At 37.9% G+C, this 21,139-nt stretch overlaps 1 protein-coding gene across 1 annotated transcript in view; it reads right to left on the bottom strand.

The window, feature by feature from the left end:
- Positions 1 to 235: 235 nt before the first annotated feature.
- chn2.S (chimerin 2 S homeolog) overlaps positions 236 to 21,139 on the bottom strand; it is a 154,986-nt gene continuing 134,082 nt past the window's right edge. Inside the window, exons 9-13 of the mRNA XM_018269249.2 lie at positions 19,743 to 19,916; positions 17,318 to 17,395; positions 7,276 to 7,413; positions 3,895 to 4,000; positions 236 to 3,326 (exon numbers count right to left, since the gene is read on the bottom strand). Of these exons, the coding sequence (XP_018124738.1) occupies positions 3,155 to 3,326; positions 3,895 to 4,000; positions 7,276 to 7,413; positions 17,318 to 17,395; positions 19,743 to 19,916 (668 nt within the window). The 3' untranslated portion in view covers positions 236 to 3,154. The remainder of the gene's footprint in view (positions 3,327 to 3,894; positions 4,001 to 7,275; positions 7,414 to 17,317; positions 17,396 to 19,742; positions 19,917 to 21,139) is intronic.

Here is a 21,139-nt window from a genome sequence, read left to right as displayed (position 1 = left end):
AACCTCGCACATTGGGTGCGCTCGCGCAAACTACTGTCTCATTTGCGCGCCATTTGCGAAAATTTATTCACACTGCGAATTCGCAAAAACCGGAAAGACGGGCAGAGCAGTGCAATATATTAGCGCTCAGCAAAAAACATGCGCAATACAACCATTTGCGAAAAATATGCGCTGCGCGAACTTTATAAATGACCCCCACTGAATTATAAATTCCAAAGAAATGAAAGTACAATTGTAAGCTTTACATCTTATTTTTATTTAAAATTGTGCATTCATAATGAAGGCGTTTACTGTTTGGTGGCCCACTAATCACAGGTCCCAGGTGCCACACAGTATCAACACAACCTGTAGTAACACACTGTCCTCACAATCAGCTGAATGCCAGTCCCATACACACAATAAGGGAACGCTGTCCAGTCATATTAGCGGTTTTATTAATAAATATAAACTCATGTCTTTCTCCAGCAGGGCTTTATTTTCCACAACGGACGGGATCATAAAAACAATGCACAAAACCCCACTCATTTAACAATTTGTTTAGTCAGCAAGAAATAAAATGTGAACAAATAACACAACATCGTATGAAATGCACTCTCCAAATACAGTATCGACGCATCCTGGAAATGAATTATATGAAAAAAAGTGCTAATGTAACGGTATTCATGGTCACATTGGACCCTCCTTGTGTTCTATAGTACAATAAAGTCACAATCATTTATTAAGTGTATCAGTGAATCCTGCACTGTTCTGTAAAGTCTGCTTGTGCCACTTGTTGGTCTAGTTGCTATTTCTGCTACTTGTGTGTTGCTACTAACCCTTGTTTCTGGATCTAGGGCATTGAATATCACCACCACTTTTGTGTAGGACAACTCAGGAAAAAACCATGATGAGGAAAGCTTTGTACGTAGTTATACTGGTAAGGAACAAAAGATACATTTCTTACAAATAAATCCTGTTATTTTAGGGGGAAACAATGCATTGTATAAGACTCTGTAAGATCATGTTAACAATACTGAAAAGGTTAAATAAACACAAAGCAAAAATGTATTCATGTGGTTCAATGAGCTAATAAATCAGCTCTCTGAGAAGAAACTGGGGGAAACACTTTTTATAAAGGGATTGTCCCAAGATAAAAGAGATGAGCAAATTAGCAAGCATCGTGGTTCTGAAAGGGTTAACCAAACAATACCTATTTCTGTACATACAGTATAAACCAAATGTTTTTTTTTAGGGGAATTATTTTAGACATATAATCTTATATACTGTAGCTTTAACGCTGTATAAAAATACTCCCTGCCTTGTAGGGCTCAATTACAAATTCTAGTACAAATTGGAAAAAAAACATGTAAACTGCCATTTTTGTAACCCACAATGCAATGTTTCATCCTATAATCCTGTTTAGCAGTAGGTGCCTGATAATTTGCATCTGCTTTGGTAAATTGGGTGTAGGTTGTGGTGGCATTTTGGAGGTACAGGTATGGGATCGGTTATCTGGAAACCCATTATCCAGAAAGTTCAGAATTATGGAAAACCGTCTCCTATAGACTCCAATTTATCCAATTAATGTAGATTTATAAAACTGATTTCCGTTTTCCCCGTAATGATAAAAAGGTACCTTTTACTTGATCCCAACTAAGATAGAATTAATCCTTATTGGAAGCAAAACCAGCCTATTGGGTTTATTTAATGTTTATACAATTTTCTAGTAGACTCAAGGTATGAAGATCCAAATTACGGAAAGATCCGTTATCCGAAAAGCCCTGGTCCTGAGCATTCTGGATAACAGGTCTCATACCTGTACAAAGGTTGATGATGCCTGTGTAGCCCTATGCACTGTGCTGAGAGTGTTGTAACAATATCTTCCACACTGGACTTCTGCACCTTAGTCTATAAAGTGAAGTTAGAGATCGTCACAGTCCTCTAGAGTGAAATTCCGCCACTCTCCATTCATTTCTATAGGATTTTGAAATGGGCATCAACATTTGTTTACGTGCAAAACACAATACAGTCAACGTTTTTTGGGCGCCTTTTCTTATGGGCATTTTTTCTCAGTGACTTTTTTGTCACGGCAATTTGTTCTGTAGCAAATTTGTGCCACATATTTACGAAAAAATTCACAGATGGAAAATTGAAAAAATGGAAATGTGGAAATTTGCCACAAATCCATGGCAGGCAAAAAAATTTGCCCACCACTAGTCAGCAGCTGCTGTCAGCCTGTGTATTTTCTGCTCCATTGTTTTGAATCAGATTTGATCAGACACATTTGCACCTGGGCAGTAACCCAAAGCAACCAATCAGTGATCAGCTTCTTTCAGTCAGCTGCAGGTTAAACGCTGAAAGACATCATCTGATTGGTTGCCATGGGTTACTGCCCAGGTACAAATTTGCCCAGTGTTTATAAATCACTGACTTCAGCTTCAGCTCCGCTATATGTGACCACACACAGGCTGATCAGATTCAAATCAATGGAGCAGGGTCACTGAGCAGATCTTCTCTCAACAGACGCTGACAACAGCCCGTGTGCCCATAGCCTTATTCAGCTGAAGCCGTTGCACTTTGGCACAATTGCCTTTGTGAATAGCATTTAGAATTAGCCAATGAGCCGAGCGGATTGGGATCAGCTGATAAGAAAATCAGAGTTTTCCTAAAATCTTCCACAATGTTATTAATAAATTAAAATGTGCAATTATTGTTCATGGCCTGAGAAACTATTGCTCTTATTATATAGGATAGACTGAATAAGAGGCCAGTGTGACAACCAATCACAAGCAGTCACTGTGCTGGAATCTCTACACATCTGACATGTTTTGTACAGGTAAATACAGAGTGCAGATACAGAAAGCATTACCAAACCTCACTTTCATTTTGGGGTTGAAAAAAATATAGTTTCTTTAATGATAAGACATTAAAAAAATAATTAAATGCCAAGTAAAGGCAAACAAAAGACTCGTTCCGACCTCCGCTCAAGAAATCTTTTTCCTCATTTCAAAGAGATAAATACACACAGTATGTCTATGAGACATGTCATCGTTTACATTTTGGCATCTATTTTGTCCACAGTGCAGCTGAAAATCCAAGTCCAGCAAGTGAACCGTTAACTCGATGTCACTGGCCATGTTGGCCCGGGCCGAGCAGACGACAAGCCTTCAGTTCCTCAGAACAAGACGTCTTCATTCAGTATTAAAAGCTGCACAATTTGCTTCTGGTGCCTCATGTCGTTTAGAGAGTTGAGTGGATTTTCTTCAGGAGGTCTCATCAGCGTTGGGCCAAACACGATGCCCAGGTTTTCTGCTCCCATCAAGTTTTCCTTCTCGTTCAGTGCGACCCTAGAATGGAGCAGAGCGGGGGAAGTTGATGAATGACGGCTGAGTCATGTGATCTTCCCATTACTCACCTCATCGACTACATATAATAGGTATTTGTACATTTCTACTATATTTCCACTTGTTATTGTAGAGCCAGGAATGTAACAAATAGAGAGAAACCAGCCAATGATATATAAAACATTATTGGGGTTATGTAATAAAATGCACGAGTTGCTCTGGTGGGGTAACGCATAGCAACCAATCAACAGGTAGCATTTACTGGTTACCTGTTTAAAAGCAAACATCTTATTGGTTGCTATGGGTTACTGCTCCTGGGCAAACTTAGCATGAGGCTAGAAATCACGTGACAGTCCTAACAACAGATCTCTCTGGGTGCAAAATTCTCCTTGGTGAAATCTATCATTGTGTTTTTAGCAATTCCGATATTTTTTTATGTGTGAATCTTACCAGAGGAAGACATTTCACCAGCAATGACACAGCTTTGGCAAATGTATCCCTTTTACTTAATAATGACATTTATTAGAGCATCTTGCAACGTTGGACCTGATCATGTGACAGAAACACTTACTTCTTCAGGTGGATCATCAGGAACCTGAGAGTCTCATAATGTGCGGGAGGCAGAAGCATAAGAGCATCATGTACGGCCTCTAGTCTCTCATCTGCGCTGGGTATTTCTAGAAAAGTAAATAATAATAATTACATGCAATATGCATTAAATGTTTTGCTTCTGGGCAGCATATACGTATGAGTTTCTCATTTGCTTCTGGTAGATTCCCACATTATTAATCAAATTTCTTTATTGCCCTTTGCAACTCATCTTATGAAACTCGACAAACCAAATCCCTGAAATACAACTGATATTTATGGCTCAGTCCCTTTTACTAATCTGTGTTCTTATGCTGAATAATCAGGAACAGTGCAAATCATTGCTCCTGAATAACAATCAGCTTCCTATTTGCACGGTGGATGAATAAACCAGAGGGGTGTTAGAGCTCAGTGCTATTGACCAGTTAAACATTCTAGAACCTTCATCTGTAGGGATAAATATGTCAGTTCCTTAAAGGAAGATTCAACCCTGCTGCACTGCTTAACCAAACTTTACTCAGCAGCAACAGTAGGGTTGTATTGTTAAAGAGCCCTGCTACACTGCACTGCTCAAAAAACTGTGCTCAGTTCTTGCTGGACTACAAAGTCCAGAATAATGTAACATATAATAAAGGCTGAGGCATGCTGGGAGCTGTAGTTCAGCAACCCTGAACCCTTTTCTTTCTTTCTGCAACTGAAGTTGGAAGACTGGAGAAACGAAGGCCAAGAATCTGCTGCCCCAATGCTCCTCCTTTGCTGCGCTGCCTGCACCTGGAATCATTACCTCCACTCGGTTGCAGGCAGATGCAGCTGATTTCGGCTTCAAAACGCAACATTTTGCACCGAAATTTGCTGTGCTTGAAGAACAGAAGAGCAGTGAGGCAGCTGATTCTCTGTCTGGAGAATCTGTGTTGTGTGGCGAATTAAAAAACGTTTCTAAGGGCTCTTACTGACGAGCGGTTGTAGCTGTGCTCCCCTGCGTTCCGTTTTTCTGCGTTCAGCCGCAGGGGAGTGCAGGAATAGACGCATTACGTTTTTTCCAATGGGGCTGTACTCACACAGGAGCGTGTAGGCGCCGAACGCAGCAAAAATGCAGCATGTTGTGTCTCAACTTCTGTTCGGCACCTACACGCGCCTGGGTGAGTACAGCCCCATTGGAAAAAACGTAATCCGTCTATTCCTGCAATCCCGGAACGTAGAAAAACGGAACGCAGAGGAGCACAGCTACAACCGCTCGTCAGTAAGAGCCCTAATATAGTTAGGCAGACAAAAATGTAATATATAAAGACTGGAGTGACTGGATGGCTAACATAATAGCCAGAACACTACTTCCTGCTTTTCAGCGACTTTAAGGGGGACCACATGGGACATAACTGTTCAGTGAGTTTGCAACTGATCCTCAGCATTCAGCTCAGATTCAAAAGCAGCAGTTATGACCCATGTGACCCCCCTCAAGTCACTGATTGGTTACTGCCTGGTAACCAATCAGTGGAAACCAAGAGAGCTGCAAAGCAGGAAGTAGTGTTCTGTTCTTTATACATTACATTTTTGGCTAACTCACTATATTAGAAACATTTTTTATTTTGCACATACAATCTATTTACCTAGTTTTTATTTTTACACCGACCAATTGCTTTAAGCAGAGTTTCCCAGCACCGTCTGTCCTTTATCCACCCGTTTGATTCCAGTGTAATATAATTAAGAAAAGAAAATGACATAATTATCTCTATATGTAAGATAACATAAATATGTCTGACATGGTGCTGCGAATCAGCGTTCTCATTGGTCAGTTAATTTGCATTTATAATGAAGTTTTTGGTCAGTAGGATTCTCATAGGTGAATTTTCTTGCAACTATAATTACGGTTTTCGGCAACTTCTATAGAAAACTAGTTGGTGCTGTGGGATGGTGTTACGGCTGGGTTTACATCCCGTTAACATTTTCCTGAGATAAAAGTTTTACAAATGTGCTAAAATTTGAGATGTTGGGAATCCCGTAGGATTTGAATGCTAGTATATCTGCCCCTTGGGATGTCAAAGGTCTGTTATTGAACTGCCTATCACCTCACAGCAAATACTCTTGCCAATTACAGTACAGCATCTGACATCTATTCTATGGATACAGCTGCCAACCTCCCCAATCAGTGTGCAAAAAACATGGTGGCTTTTGCACTTTGCACCCTGCCCTGCACTTAGCAAATGAGTTCTCTAGCTGAGCATTTTTCAGTGATTTGTCACAAAGTTTGTATGAATTTGGCCAGTTAGTTGCATATTTTTCATTAACTGAGCTGGGGGAATGCAGGGGCCAAACTGCAATTCTTGGATTAGGCTCAGACGGTACACTAGCCAGAATTGTTCTTGTGGCCAGGGGTGCTCGGCCAATTAGGCAGCCTGAGGCGCTTGCCTCAGGCTGCAGCGACAGATACATTTCCAGGGGCGGTAAAAAGCCGCTCCTGTACTTTTAAGAGCCGAATTTCTGGTTTTGAAACCGCAAATTCGGCTTTACTAGTGCGGGAGAGCGCAGTTGCTTTCTTGCCTCGGATGCCTCCCCTGCAGATGGGTAAGCCGGCGAGGGGGGCTTCTTCACCGGAATCGCCGTTGCTTGTGGCTAGTGCCACTGTCAGCACTAAAAATGTCTGTCTGCTCCATCCCTATCTGTGTGTATTGACAGATGCAGAAAAACATGGATTACCCCCAAGAAGATCACAAGATTTAATAGATTTACTTGCTGAATGATGGACAACTGAATGAAATGAGTGAATACTAATACTAATGAAAGCTGACAGTATTACATTTCTCTCTGACTATTCACAGTAAGTTTAATATCCAGCCTTTATTATTTGTGTCCCTGAGGAAGACCCTTAAGGTCAAACGCGTTGGGCTCACTAAGTATATTCTTTTTGTATTTTTTGTTATATATTTTTTCTCTTTGTAATAAATGTATTTTTCTTTAATTGGGTGTGCTATCCATTTTTTTGATTATCTTTAGTAGTTATTTTTGGAGACCCTTATGGGGAGCCTTCTATTGATTAGCACCCTGCATTTTATTTATGAGTGTGTGGGCTGGACTCTATGGGACTATGGGGGGTATATCAGGTTTCCAGATAAGAGATCCCATACCTAATGCATTTCTTATCCTTTAATACTGCATCCAAGCTGCCAGGTCCTGTGTGTGTACATTATATGATACATTATATGATACCAGCACACACAGGACTTGCACAACACAAACATCATTGTACATCACACACACTCAATCACATCACACAAATATACAGTACAGGTTTTTAAAAAGAACACAAAATACAATTATTTGCACATGTGTACTACTGAAAAACGGCCTTTCACAAATGCGCAGCACTTACTTGATGCCTCCATAAATTTGGAATACGTGTCATACGTAATCACTGGGATTGGCAAGTCCCTAAAATAGAGCTTCAGTGCTCCGGTTATGATGTTGATGTCGGGGTAGATAGTACTGGAGATGTCGGCTCTATCGCCATCTAGAAATGCAAGAGAAAATGTTATAGTCAATGTCCACTTCATAGTATGTCAGTCTGCCTTTCTTACCCTGGGGCTGTCCTTGACGATTATTACTATATAAATATATACTACCTGTCTTTACCCAGAATGCCCATCTGTTAGGAAACTGCATAGTGGTCAAGCAGGTTTTGTACCTGTATGACAAAATATAATTCAATTACCCTTTAATCCCCTTCCCATCCCCTAACTTGTGTATCTATATAGGGTTCTTGTCCTATGGCAAGAGCAGGACTGCCCTACACCCACTTTGATTTGTGTTCTGCACCTAACAACAGAATAAATGCTTTCTGAATAAGCACTAAGGGGTGAAATGTTGCATCTCTAAGTCCTCCAGCACCTTCATCTAGGACATTAATAGTCATATTTAGTACTTCTTAAAAAAGATACAAAGTACATATAGAGGTCCATTTATCAGAGGTTGAATTTTTTAAATTCGAATATACTCACAATTCCACTGGGAGGTTATTTAAGAAATAATTTGACTGTTTAATATCCGATCAAATGGTTCCGACCCAAAAATCCGAATCGTATTCGATTCGTATTTGATTCATACAAATTTTTCTCTCGAAAAAAACTCGAATGTCAGCAAGGCTATTATCATCTCCAAATGGCTCCACGGACCTCGGCCATTGACTTGTAAATGAACTCGGCAGGTTTTAGTTGGTGAATATTCGAATTAGGACTGATTCCATGGTTGAGGTTTGATAAATCTCACATTCGAATTTACATTCAAATATGGGGATTAAGATTCAAATATGTGCATTTTGACACTCGAAATTTTGAATTCGAATTCCAATTCACTATTCGACCCTTGATAAATCTGCCCCATTGCTCGCTAGAAACCAAGCCGTTACCATTTGAGTCAATTCATTAAATTATTTAAATTATGCAAAGTGAAGGAATAAATTAAGATCATGCAATCCTACTGTATATGCGGTGCCCTATTTATGTTTATAATATGTACATGCCTTGTTGGCATTTACCATGAATACAAGGCACATAAATCATTTTAAACAGGGTTGTGATGAACAAACAGTAATTCTTGTTAGCTCCCCTTTATTGACTGATAGAGTCCTTTCTTTTTTTTGAAATTCTTTTTATTGAGATTTTCAATAAAATACAAGTATATGACAATATGATAAACATACAGTGTTTCAATAAGGAGCAAAAGAAATATTCATGAACATTACAGTAAACATTTGACATGAAAGACAACAAAATAAATAAACAAACAAAGAAAAAGGGGAAATACAAATAACATAAAATAATGAAATATCAGAATAATAATAATAAAGTAAAATAAAATTAATTTAGATAATTTAGAAAAATAGACCTGGTATTATCTCCTACCAATTAAAGTCTGATAATGCCAAAAAATATATGAAGAAACATTTTTGTGAATGAAGGCATTAAATATCTCTTTTAGCATTTTATTAGCATAGATCTTGTCCCATAAGACCAAGGATAAATGACCTCTTATCAGCCTCTAAAGATGAGATATAAAGAGACCATCTATTCCTTATTCTATTTCTCTGGAGAAGATCATCCATTCTAAATCTAATTACCTCTTGAATACATAAGTTAAATAGATAAGACAGCACGTCCTTCAAAGAAGGGGGGTTCTCTTTTATCCAGTACAAGAATATAGATTTCCGAGTAGCTGCCATAACTAACCAACAAAAAGATAATATTTCATCTGAGACATTAATAGAAGAGCCATTGCAAGATACCTGAAAAAAGTCCTTCACATCTACTAGAGCATATTGAGGATTTAAAGAGACATCTAAATTAGTCAATTTTTTAATAAAACCTTTTATTTTTTCCCATAGGTTTCTAATAATCGGACAATCCCAGATATAATGAAAGAAGTCAACATTCTTCTCTGTACATTTTGGACAAAAAGAAATCTTCTGAGAGCTATCACAGTTTTGGAACAATAAGCCATAACCTAAATGAATGAGCTGGAAATGTTGGTCTCTCCAAGACTCAGAACATATATTCTTTCTAAAATTTTGGAAAGAATGCAGGAGTTCCCTGGAAGAAACATCAGTTCCCAAAAATGAAGACCATTTTTTGCTCGAGTTCTCTAGTGGATCTAAATCCTTGGAGACTGACTTTAAAAGATGTAATGAGATCCATGAAATATTATTTAGTTTAATATCATCAACCAACTGTAATAAACCTTTATAAAACTGATGATGACTTAATTGTGTTTTTGTTCTATTATCGATTAATTGAAAGCCTTGTCTAATCTGCAAATAGCTGAGCCTTTCCTTCTCAGAAAGACTATACTTTTCCTTAAACATTTTCCAAGGGAGTGGGTCTCCCAAAATTGGATCTAAAATGTGAGTAATTTGAGAAATACCGAATTTTCTCCATTTGTAAGAAAATTGATTTCTTTGCTTTATGGGAAACCCCTTCAGAAAGAAAGGAGATAAAAAAGGTGAGACATTGAAGTTTAGATTATTCTGTTTACATAGAATTTTCCAAGTACTGGTTGTATCCCTAAAAATTGGATTTCTCTTAATATCTATATGTTGCTCAGACCAGTTTTTATGTAAAGAAGATATAATATGTTCTTTTGAGTCTAAAAATAATTCCAGATTCAGATTAGTAAATTTCTCAGTACCCGACAGCCATTCCACAATATATCTAGTATTAGCAGCAATATTAAACTTTCTGAAGTCTGGGACATTAAGTCCTCCTAAACCTTTAGGTTTTCTAAGTTTAGATAAAGAAATTTTAGGTTTTTTGTTATGCCAAATAAAATTTCTGAGGATTCGGTCTAACTTCTGCACATCAAGATGTTTTAGCAATAGCGGAAGGTTCAGAATAGGAAACGCAATTTTCGGAAAAATTAGCATTTTGAATAATGCTATCCTTCCCATTAGGTTCAATGGACTATCCATCCATTTTTTGCAATGAGTTTGCATTATGTGACTTAATGGAGAAAAATTTAAAGGGTATAATTTAGAGAGATCAGAAGGGATCAAAATTCCCAAGTATTTAATTTTACCAGAAGGAGATTTAATTTGAAGATCAGCTAGCAATTGCCTCGGAATGTTTGAACAAATGTTCAGAATATCTGTTTTACTGGAATTAATGAAATATCCTGAAAAAGTCTTATAATAGTCAAAAAAATTAAAAATATTTTTAAGTGATAACGTTGGATTACTAACAATCAAGAGAAGGTCATCAGCATATGCTAATGATTTGTAATGTTTACCATCGATCATCAGACCTTGAAATATATTTGAAGAATCCAGAAATCTAATTAAAGGCTCCATAGAGATATTAAACAAAAGTGGGGACAAAGGACACCCTTGACGAGTTCCTCTGAAGAGATCAAAAGTCTCTGATAATTCCCCAACTGCTGCAATTCTTGCTTTGGGATTAGAATAAATAGAGCTAAGTAATAACATAAACTGACCTTTAAGACCAAATCTGTCACAGCATTCTGAGAGATATTTCCAAGAGACATTGTCAAAGGCTTTCTCAGCATCTAAGCTCAATATTGAACATGGAATCATAGCTTTCTTGGCTTTGTAAATAATGTTTATTAAAGTACGTATATTCTTAACCCCTGTTCTATTTTTTACAAAACCATTTTGTTGAGGAGAGATAATACTAGGAAGCAATAAAGAAAGCCTATCAGCTATTATTTTTGTTAAAATTTTAATGTCGAGATTTATTAAAGAAATAGGTCTAAAGGAAGCCGGTTGAGAAAGATCTTTGCCTTCCTTTGGAATTAATTTGATATGAGAAACCATACTAGAATTTAAGACTTTCCCATGACAGTAAATTTCATTATATAGATCGGTCAAAAAAGGGGCTAGTTCCAATTTTAGTGTTTTATAAAAAGGAGAAATTAATCCATCTGGCCCACCAGCTTTGAAATCCTTTAAAGAATTTATGGTAGACAATACTTCCTGAATATTAATTGGTTGATTAAGCACATCTAGTTGCTCTTCAGATAGTTTTGGGAAATTAACCTTCGAAAGAAAATTCAGACTTTCAGTTTCATCTAGCTGTGAAGGAGAATAAATAGATTCGAAATAACATTTAAAGATATTTACTATGTCTTTTGGGAGGTTAGTCATCTTACCCAAATGATTTCTAATCAACATTGGTTTATGAGACCATTTACTATGTTTAAACATATTGGCGAGAAATCTATTTGATTTATTATGTAAATTACCAAACCCAGCTTTACAATAGGCGAAAGAAGATTGGTCCCTCAAATTAAACCAATGTTTAAGTTTATCTAATGCTTCTTTATATTTTTCACTATGTTGTTTAGTAGGATGCATAACGAAATTCAAATATGCCTTTTTTTGAGCTTTAGAATGCAAAATAAATTCTTTATTAATTTTTCTCATATAATGTATTCTATATGAAGTAATTTCCCCACGGATTACCGCTTTCCACGCATCCCATATCAATGGCAAGTTGGGTTCATCCTCCTGAGTTGACATATTTTCTTTAAGAAACAATTTCCATCTCTCTCTCAGCTTTTTATTAAATTCCGGCTTATCTTTGAGGAAAATTGGGTAAGACCAAGGAATGTTAGATTTTGGTGAAGGACCTAGATCTACCTCTATTAAGACCGGGGCGTGATCTGATAAGTTGATACTACCAATATTTGCTGATCTAGTTTTATTAAGTACATCGATTGATGAAAATAAGAAATCAATACGAGTTCCTATTCCATGCGGATGAGAGAAGAAGGTAAAATCTCTATCTGTCGGATTCAACATTCTCCAGAGGTCCACCATCTTAGTTTGACTTTCAAAATTCGATAACAATTTTGATTTTTTAATAGACTGTTTTTGGACTGGGCCACTTTTATCTAAAGGCCATAAATAGGATTCATTAAAATCTCCGCCAATAACAAATTTATTTTGTGGATAAGACCCTATCTTCTGGATTATCTGAGAGTAGAACTGTTCTTTACCTGAATTAGGAGCATATAAGGAACTCATGAACCAAACCTTATTTTGTAAAAGCACCTCAGCTATCACGAATCTTCCATCATTGCCCCTTTCTGAGTTCAATAATTGGATATTCAAAGACTTATGAAATAAGATCGCTACTCCTCCTTTTTTTTTCACTGCAGGGGAATAGACTACATTTCCAACCCATCCCTTTTTTAATTTTTCAGATTCTACGTCAGAAAGATGAGTTTCCTGTAGCATAACTACTTCTGATTTCAATTTTTTTAACTCAGCTAACACTCTTTTTCTCTTTATAAATGAATTAAGCCCATTTACATTCCAAGTAACAATATTAAGCATTAAAACCTATCATAAGATATAAAACATTGTTACAAGAATACCAAAAGTTTCTAAAAATACCAGGTCTAGTAAAATAAGAGGAGAATGTAATGTAAGCCAGGTCACTTAAGTGAATGAAAAAATAAAATAGAATCATCATAAAAAAAATTGGACAAAACTCCAATAAAATACATAAAAAGACATCAGGGGTGTAAACCATCTATTGATGAAATGAACATCTTTAAGTATATCAACCCAAAAAAAACAAAAGCTTCTTAACTTTAGTGCTTTGGTATCAAAAAATCTCAACCAACCAAAAAAGAAAAAAAAACAAAGCACCAGAAGAATAAACATTAGGTTCAGTGACTTCACTTTTTTCCTAAAGAGAGAGAAAGCTTAAACTCTCTTACAAAGATAAGTGGCAGGGAAAATTCCACATCATCTACCACTTACAAACTCAAAACCTTCAAATTTTAATTTTAATTGAAATATCAAGTTAAATTAGGTCATCATATTATCCAAATTAGATTGTTCCTGTGTAATAGGGGATCTGGATCTAGATCTTGGATTTGCTGTTGTATTCTTATCTTGAATCTTCTGTGTGGGACGAGAAAAAACTTTTGTTTCTTGCCTCCTTTCCTTAGTCGAAGCAGGAAAACCAAATCTTGCATCTTTAGGGTGATCCTTAATAGAGGATGAGGATTGTTTCTCAAGCCGGAATATGAAGTTTGAAGCATCTTTTGGGTTTTCAAAAATGTGGGTTTCAGTTGCCAGAAAAATCTTCAATTTAGCTGGGTACGTGAGTGCAAATTTAATGTTCATCTTAAATAAAGATTGGCAAATTGTAGTGAACTCCTTCCTTTTTTGAGAGAGCAAAATTGAATAGTCTTGGAATATGAGGATTCGGAAGCCATCAATATCCAATGTATGGTTTTTCTTATAGGCTTGAAGAAATATAGCTTTTTCAGAGTAGTCTAAGAACTTAGCAATAACTGCTCTTGGTTTGAGGGGAGCTTGTTCTCTCAAAGGTCCAATGCGATGGACTCTTTCCAGCTTAATGTTTGTCAAGTCTTGTGAAATCCCTAGTTTTTTAGGAATCGTTGAAGTAATCATAGTGATAATGTCACTCATCTTATAAGATTCCGGAATTCCTATAAATCTTAAGTTATTTCTTCTTGTCCTATTTTCGAGATCATCAATTTTAGATTGCATATCTTTTGTCTTCTTTTCCAGATCATCCAATCTCGTAGAAGTGAAAATTGTGTCATCTTGAATATCAGAAACCAGAGATTGTAATTCCTGCATCTGGCGATTCTGTGAGGTAAGGTTTTCAGACAAACTTTTAATAGTGCCTTGTAGAAGTTCAAGTGCTTTTTCAATAGCTGATTGAATAGCCTTTTCAATCGTTGGGTTAAGTAGTTTTGCAACTTCGGCTGCTAGAAGAGAATTTTCAGTAGATTTTTGTTGTGGGCTCTTAATAGAGCCATTGTCATTTTCAGAATTTTTGGAATTCTTCAATTTACTTCTTTCATAGGTTTTCCCATTACTTTTAGTAGAGAAAACTGAGGGGGCAGGAGAAGTATCCATATTTCAGCAGTAGATTTTCGTCAAAAAAAAAAAAAAAAAAAAAAAAAATATATATATATATATATATATATATATATATGTAATATATATATATATCGAAATCCACTATAGTTGCAAGCAGTATCTCAAGAAAACACTTAATCTACTTCAATGTAGACTGGTGTGTGTTTCAAACTTGGGGTGGAATAAAATGTCCCAAATATATATTTTCTTCACAGTTGCAATACTCTTTGCAGTCTGGTATGAAGATGCAGTAAATAGGTTCAGATAATTCACTTGTTTTTACCTCAGCTTCTGTTTATTTGCATTACAAGAGTCTTTATACACAAATATTACTATTTGTGAAGAGAGTGTAACATGAGGCTATAGTTTAACCACCTTTTTTTTCTCACACAGATGCGTCTTTCATTAGTCAAAGTTAGGTATGACTGAAGATCTTATCATCTCTTTAATAAAACAATGAGACTCGCTTTGTCTTTCCCTTCACACTGGTTAACTTTTCCTCCAGCTCAATACTTTTTGTGTAGAAGCATTAAGGCATAATATAAGGGTGCATCCTGAGGTAAATAAAGAACCCCTTGTCGGCCATCTTGCTTCATAAACAAATGCGTCTCACAGTAATAACTTTTGTTATACTTGGGGTTATTACTGCTCCTTTACAAAAACTTAGTCACTGACTTTTTCCTCAATAAATATTTCACTTTCCCTCAGTTTGGTTTTCTGTATTTTGAAGACTTTTAGGCTTGGTAAAAGGAGTTATCATGAGGTGATACTTCTGTCAGCCATTTTGTCCCAAAAGTATATGACTCCCAAATCTTTTAGTTTTGCCAGGAACTATTTAAATCGTTAATATATAAGTTATAGTTACTGAAATCCTCGAAATAATTCTCTTTCCTTTCCGGATCACAGGTTAACAAGTCTCCGTTTCAGAGCCAAGGCCATGGGCACCCGCCAGCACCGAGTCAAAACTCTCCTGTGCTCTCCCCAGCCGCAACCGGATCACTTCGGAAGACTCGCAAAAGAGAACAGGAACTCAGAGGATCTTAAAGGTAAGTAAATGAAGTATCTTGCCGAATTTAAATAGCTGTTGTAAGTGGAAATGCGCGGAGCTTCACTCCTGCCCTCCCGCTCTCTCAGGCGCCATAACCGGAAGTCCCCCTGATAGAGTCCTTATAGGGCAGAATGGGATTGAGCCTTATAATGCTGAATTTAGAGCAATATCGGGCTGCGCTGGCATGTTCTTCCTAGGGACATTGCCCTGAGAATGAGGTGACTGAGGAGAAATGAATCCGCTTCTGTTCCTCTGTATTATAAGCTAATTAAAATGCTCTGACTGTGATGAAATCTGTCCAACTGGTCTGGAATCAAGTAAACACGAGAAAGAGGCCTGTATTGTGTTGCCTCCTAACAGTCACAATAGCAATGTGTTGGCCTATTAGAGAAGCTTTCATCCCCTCTGCCAAACACAAAGAAATTTATTTTTTTAGGAAGGGAAAATAAAGCAACAGGTGCACTAATATAGGCCCCGTAGAGCCAACCCTTTGTTCTGTGGATTTCATTTCTCCGTGAATTGGCTATGTAAACAAGGGGAGCAGTGAATGGATTTTGGATAAGTACCAGTGAAGTGACTGCACCTGCCATATACGATCACAAAACTCCCTCCTCTTCATCAAGTCACTATAATTCACTGATGCCCAACCTGAAGCCTCTTTCTGTTGTTGATCCGTGTACCCTCTACCAACCCCCTCACAGTCAGTGGCTGCTGGGAAGTTCTTCATGTATTAATAACACTTTTTTCAGCTAAAAGAAACACCAGGCCACAGGCTTTTATTATTTTGAGTTAGAAAATGCACATTCTGAAGTCAGAAAATAGTATTTTGGGTCAGGCCACACGAGCAGATCTGGGGAGATTAGTCGCCCCAGAGACAAATCTCCTTTTCTTCTGGGCGACAATCTCCCCGGTGCTTCGTTTTCCCCAGGCGATTTTCATTTTAGCCGTCGGGAAGAGGAGATTTGTCGCTGGGGCGACTAATCTCCCCGAATCTGCTTGTGTGGCCAAACTGTATATAGGGTATAATGTACCTGCTATTGTAAAATTTAAAGATATTATAAGTCGCCAAAGAGTTCCATGACTATATAAAATGGAATACGGTTTAAGTGCTTCTATACAGGTGACTTTAAGAGGCAGATTTATTAAGGGCCGAACTGAAAATTCGAATTCAAATTTTCGAGCTTTTTTATGGCCAAAACTGTCAAATTCGACTAGAGAATAGTTCAAATTCAATTTGAGATTTAACTTTGGCCATTTAACAACTCAAATTCATCTATTCACCACCTAAAACCTGCTGAATCGCTGTTTTAGTCAATGGGAGACGTCCTGGGATTAATTTGGAGTTGTTTGCAGCCTTCCAGACATTCGAGTTTTTTTCGGATTCGATTCAAATTCGATTCGAGTTTTTGGGTCGATCCTATTGACCCAAGTTTAGGAAATTCAATTTTTGAGTACATTTCGATTGGTTGAATTTCGAGTTCATGGGAGTTTATGGGAGTTTTTAGAAACTCACATGAATTCGAAATTCCAGCCAGAAATTCAACGTTTGATAAATGTGAATCTAATATTTTCACATTTTATTTATTGTAATACACTAGTACAGAATATCTGTCAGTTTCTACTGTCTTTGTGGCTGCCTCAAAGCAATGCAGGGGTTAACTCGGGTAAAAGTCAAGTGAAACTCTTCGGAAATCCATTGAGATGTTTCTTTGAACATCAATCGTACACAAACTATGAAGGCTGCAGAACTAGACCTACTACTCTGTCACCAATTGAAAGGCTACAATAAGAGAAAGGGAAGCCAAATACGCTTTCTATTGTTCTTGAATACTGGAGAAGTTAAAGGGTAAATACAATACTTGCAGTGACAATGATAAATCAATGCAGAGAATTGATTTATAGATTTATTTATTAATGCTAAAAAGTCACCAGGAGCGACGAGCGCAAACACACCTCGATCAAAGGACATTTTTACATCTTCAATGTGCTCAGCAAATCCGGAGAGTCTGTACAGACCTTCTGATTGGAGACCTAAAACGTGGCAAGCAGAAAGGAAAGAGATTTCAGATGGATGGAAACCTTTAATAGAAGCAGGTTCCTGCATTGTTTCTGCTGTTTGTCTCTCCTTTATGATCCCACCGCCCAAATCACCCTCCACTTAAGCCTATGTGAATCTTGTGAAAACACCAGTACCAGTGGTGTAACTAAAGAGGCAGTAGACCCTGTGGTTGCAGTTGTGCCCAGCCACTGAGTCTCCTTCCTCTATAATTTAGACATTTCCCCCCCGGCCCCTCTCTTACTTAAGGCCCCCATACACGGGCCGATAAAAGCTGCCGACAGACAGAGTCGGCAGCTTATTGGCCCGTGTGTGAGGGCAGGTTGGGCAGGTTAGAAATCCCATTGGATCGCGGGCGCGTCTGTGCGTCTATGCGGTCCCGAGATCGGACCACCCGTATTGGATCCATTCTGATCCGATCGTTGGGCCCTAGGGGTCTGTAGGGGCTGCTTTGCGCCTGGGCCCCTCTGCAGATTTTTTTATGGGGGGGGGGGCATCATTGTTACCCTGCTGCTCAGTGCAAGTGATTTTAACACAATTCTCACCCAAAAACACAATAAGAATTTCAGGTATAAGAATATCAGCCGTACCTGTGTTTTAACATAATCCTTGCCTTAAAATGTACTACTGCTGTTTTCACACAATTTACTAAGGAATCGGGGTAAGTTGGGGGGGGGGGTAAAAACTGCTCCATGTGCCCTTAGAGGGAAAAGCTACATTGAATTCTACATTTATTTGACTGTATAATAATTCTGATATTCCATTCTGTATACAGTAGGCTCGTCTGGAAAACATATTCTTAACATTTTCATAACCCTTTGTTTATTGTACATCTTTATGTCTGGCATTTCAGTCTTGTAATTTAATACATTTCAGTACATCATGTACAGTAACTGATGTGTAGATATGACCAGATTGGAGCTCCGGGCTATACTGGCAATCCTGTTTGTACTGGGCGGCTGGAGTGGGTGTTACTGGGGATCACCTGAAGGGATTCTGTAGGCTCAGGGGCTGGTGTAGGAGGAGTCATGAAGAAACCAAACCAACATACAAACATGACACAGGCTCTTTCCAGGTAATAGAGGTATTGGCTACAGAAGACAGGACCACTTGTACACTTATCTACTTGGACTGTCTACTGCAAAAAAAAATATTGTTTTCCCTTGATTTAAACACAGGCAAAGATGCTGCACAAAAATACAAGGGGTATTTATTAAAGGGAAACTGTCATGGGAAAATAGTTTTTCTTCAAAACACTTAAGTTAATAGTGGTGCTCTAAAATCTGTTTCTCAAAAGAGCAAACAGATTTTTTTTTTATATTTAAGTTTGAAATCTGACATGGGGCTAGACATACTATCAGTTTCCCAGGAGCCTACAGTTATGTGACTTGTGCTCTGAAAAACTTCTGTCGCTCTTTACTGCTGTACTGCAAGTTGGAGTGATATCAGCCCCTCCCCCCCCCAGCAGTCTAACAACAGAACAATTGGAAGGTAACCAGATAGCACCTCCCTAACAGCTAACAGCTGCCTGGTAGATCTAAGAAAAATCCAGGTCCCACTGAGACACATTCAGTTACATTGAGTAGGAGAAGAGAAACAACAGCCTGCCATAAAGCAGTTCCATCCTAAAGTGCTGGCTCTTTCTGAAAGCACATGACCAGGCAAAGTTTTGAAAGTATAAGAACCCATAAAAAATAAACACATTTTTTTTATAGTTTTACAATTTGGTATTTTGATAACTGGAAGAAAAGACACCGCTATCTGAGGTCAGAGTCTATATGCTTATTGCCATTTAAGAGTTGTAGTGAAGAGTAGTGCTCCTGATTAATGTATTAGAGTGACTGTAACATGAGGTCAGTAACACAGGGATGGTGACCCTTACACTGCAGAGGTTCATGACCCTGTAAATGCTGGATGATTCCTCCCCATGGAGGCAATCCATAGAAACCTGCCGTGTATTCATTCCTCTGGGCTACTGAATGAGACTGGTTGTCCCCAGTCTTATTCAGTTGGAAGCCATGTTGCTGAGACAGTCTTCATGGCTCCAGTCTGTCCCAATAAACAGGGATTAGAGTGTGCAGCTGTGAGACACATGATGGGATCAAGATACAACTATAAATAATCACTTTCTTCAATTCATAAATGTCACCAATATTTAACTAACAAGTTAAACATTAAGTCTCTCAAACCCTTTCTCTTAGTAAAATAAAATCATATATTAACGTGAGTTGATATAGAAAGTAGGAGACTTGTACACAGTCACGTGCAACTAAATAGAAGTGAAGAAATTATAACATGATATAGCAGGATCATTTTCCACACCTCTTGCTTCAATCTCTTGGATGCACATGTCCACAACCATAGGCCTGGGAGTATTGTGAGCCTTCACTAGGGTGGTAAGGTCGCAGCTATAGACTTTCTTTATGCGCTTCAGATCCGGCTGACAGTCGCTGGGTATATATTTGGAACATTGCTTATGTACACTCAGCCCACAGTCTGCAAAGAAACATTATTAATAATATTATTAAAGCTTCAACAATCATTCAGTTTAGCATTTAGTTGCAATAAGGATTAGATCAAAGTCCAAAATATCATATCATTTCCTTATCTAATCCTACTAATGATACACCAGATACTCAGGCAAAATTAGGCACTTTAGCACTTACAATCTGTGTGGTGTTTAGGCTCAAGCCATTTAAGTGACATACCCAAGCCTGGACTAAGGGGGTTATTTACTCCGAATGCAAAAATCATGATTTTTTTTTTTTTAATAAAATGTGACTTTTAAAAAATCAATAATTTTTCGGAATATATTAAACCCCGAGGATGGAAAAGTCCGAATCAGAAAATCCGGCATCTCAGACCTGTGGAGGTTGCATATAAGTCCATGGGAGAAGTCCCAATGATTTTTCGATGTGCACTGTGTTTTGTGCAATACCCTGAATGAAGTTTTCGGGCAAAAACAGAGTTTTCTGGTAAAAAATCCGTGATAATCGGATAAAAAAACCCAAAAAATTATAAAAATCCCGCAAAGCAAATTTTCCGGAAAATGTAATAATAAATAATCTTAAAAAACCCGAGCGGTAGATGCCGGCAAAAACAACTTCCACTTCGCAACATTTCAGCAATCTATGGGATACTCTCATCCCAAACTGCTACTACCACAAAAAGCCTACCCCACTTTACTGCACAAGAGACAGAGGATATAATTTTGAAATCCTTCACGGGACAAAGGAGCTGTAGAATCCAGGAAAATAATTATAAAATCATCACAAGATGGTATAATACACCCCTCAAATTGACCAAAATATTCCCAGGCACCTCGGACAACTGCTGGCGATGTGTTTCTACCTACAAGAAATCTCTAATGCAATATGCCTTGAATGCGGCAAAGATACGAATTCCCCGAAAGTGGAAATCATCAACGACACCTACAATAGTTGAATGGACCCTAGAAATGGAGGACATTCGTAAATTTGAGGACTTACATGCAGAATCGACCAAAGCGAAAAGGAATCATCGGGCAACCTGGAGACCCTGGCTCACCGAGGAAATGTTACTGGTTAGATTTACTAAGGGCGGCGCCCTGCCAGGCTAGAAAATTACCAGACCACTAGACCGATAAGCCTATAGTGAGCAGTAGAAGATATATGACAACCCCCTTATACAGCAGACAGTCCTTGACGTGACAATAAAACACCGACCTATCTGTAGTTCTG

This window comes from Xenopus laevis, chromosome 6S (genome assembly GCF_017654675.1).
Source record: "Xenopus laevis strain J_2021 chromosome 6S, Xenopus_laevis_v10.1, whole genome shotgun sequence".
NCBI classification, from domain to species: Eukaryota; Metazoa; Chordata; class Amphibia; order Anura; family Pipidae; genus Xenopus; species Xenopus laevis.
This window is presented reverse-complemented; position numbering and strand designations above follow the sequence as displayed.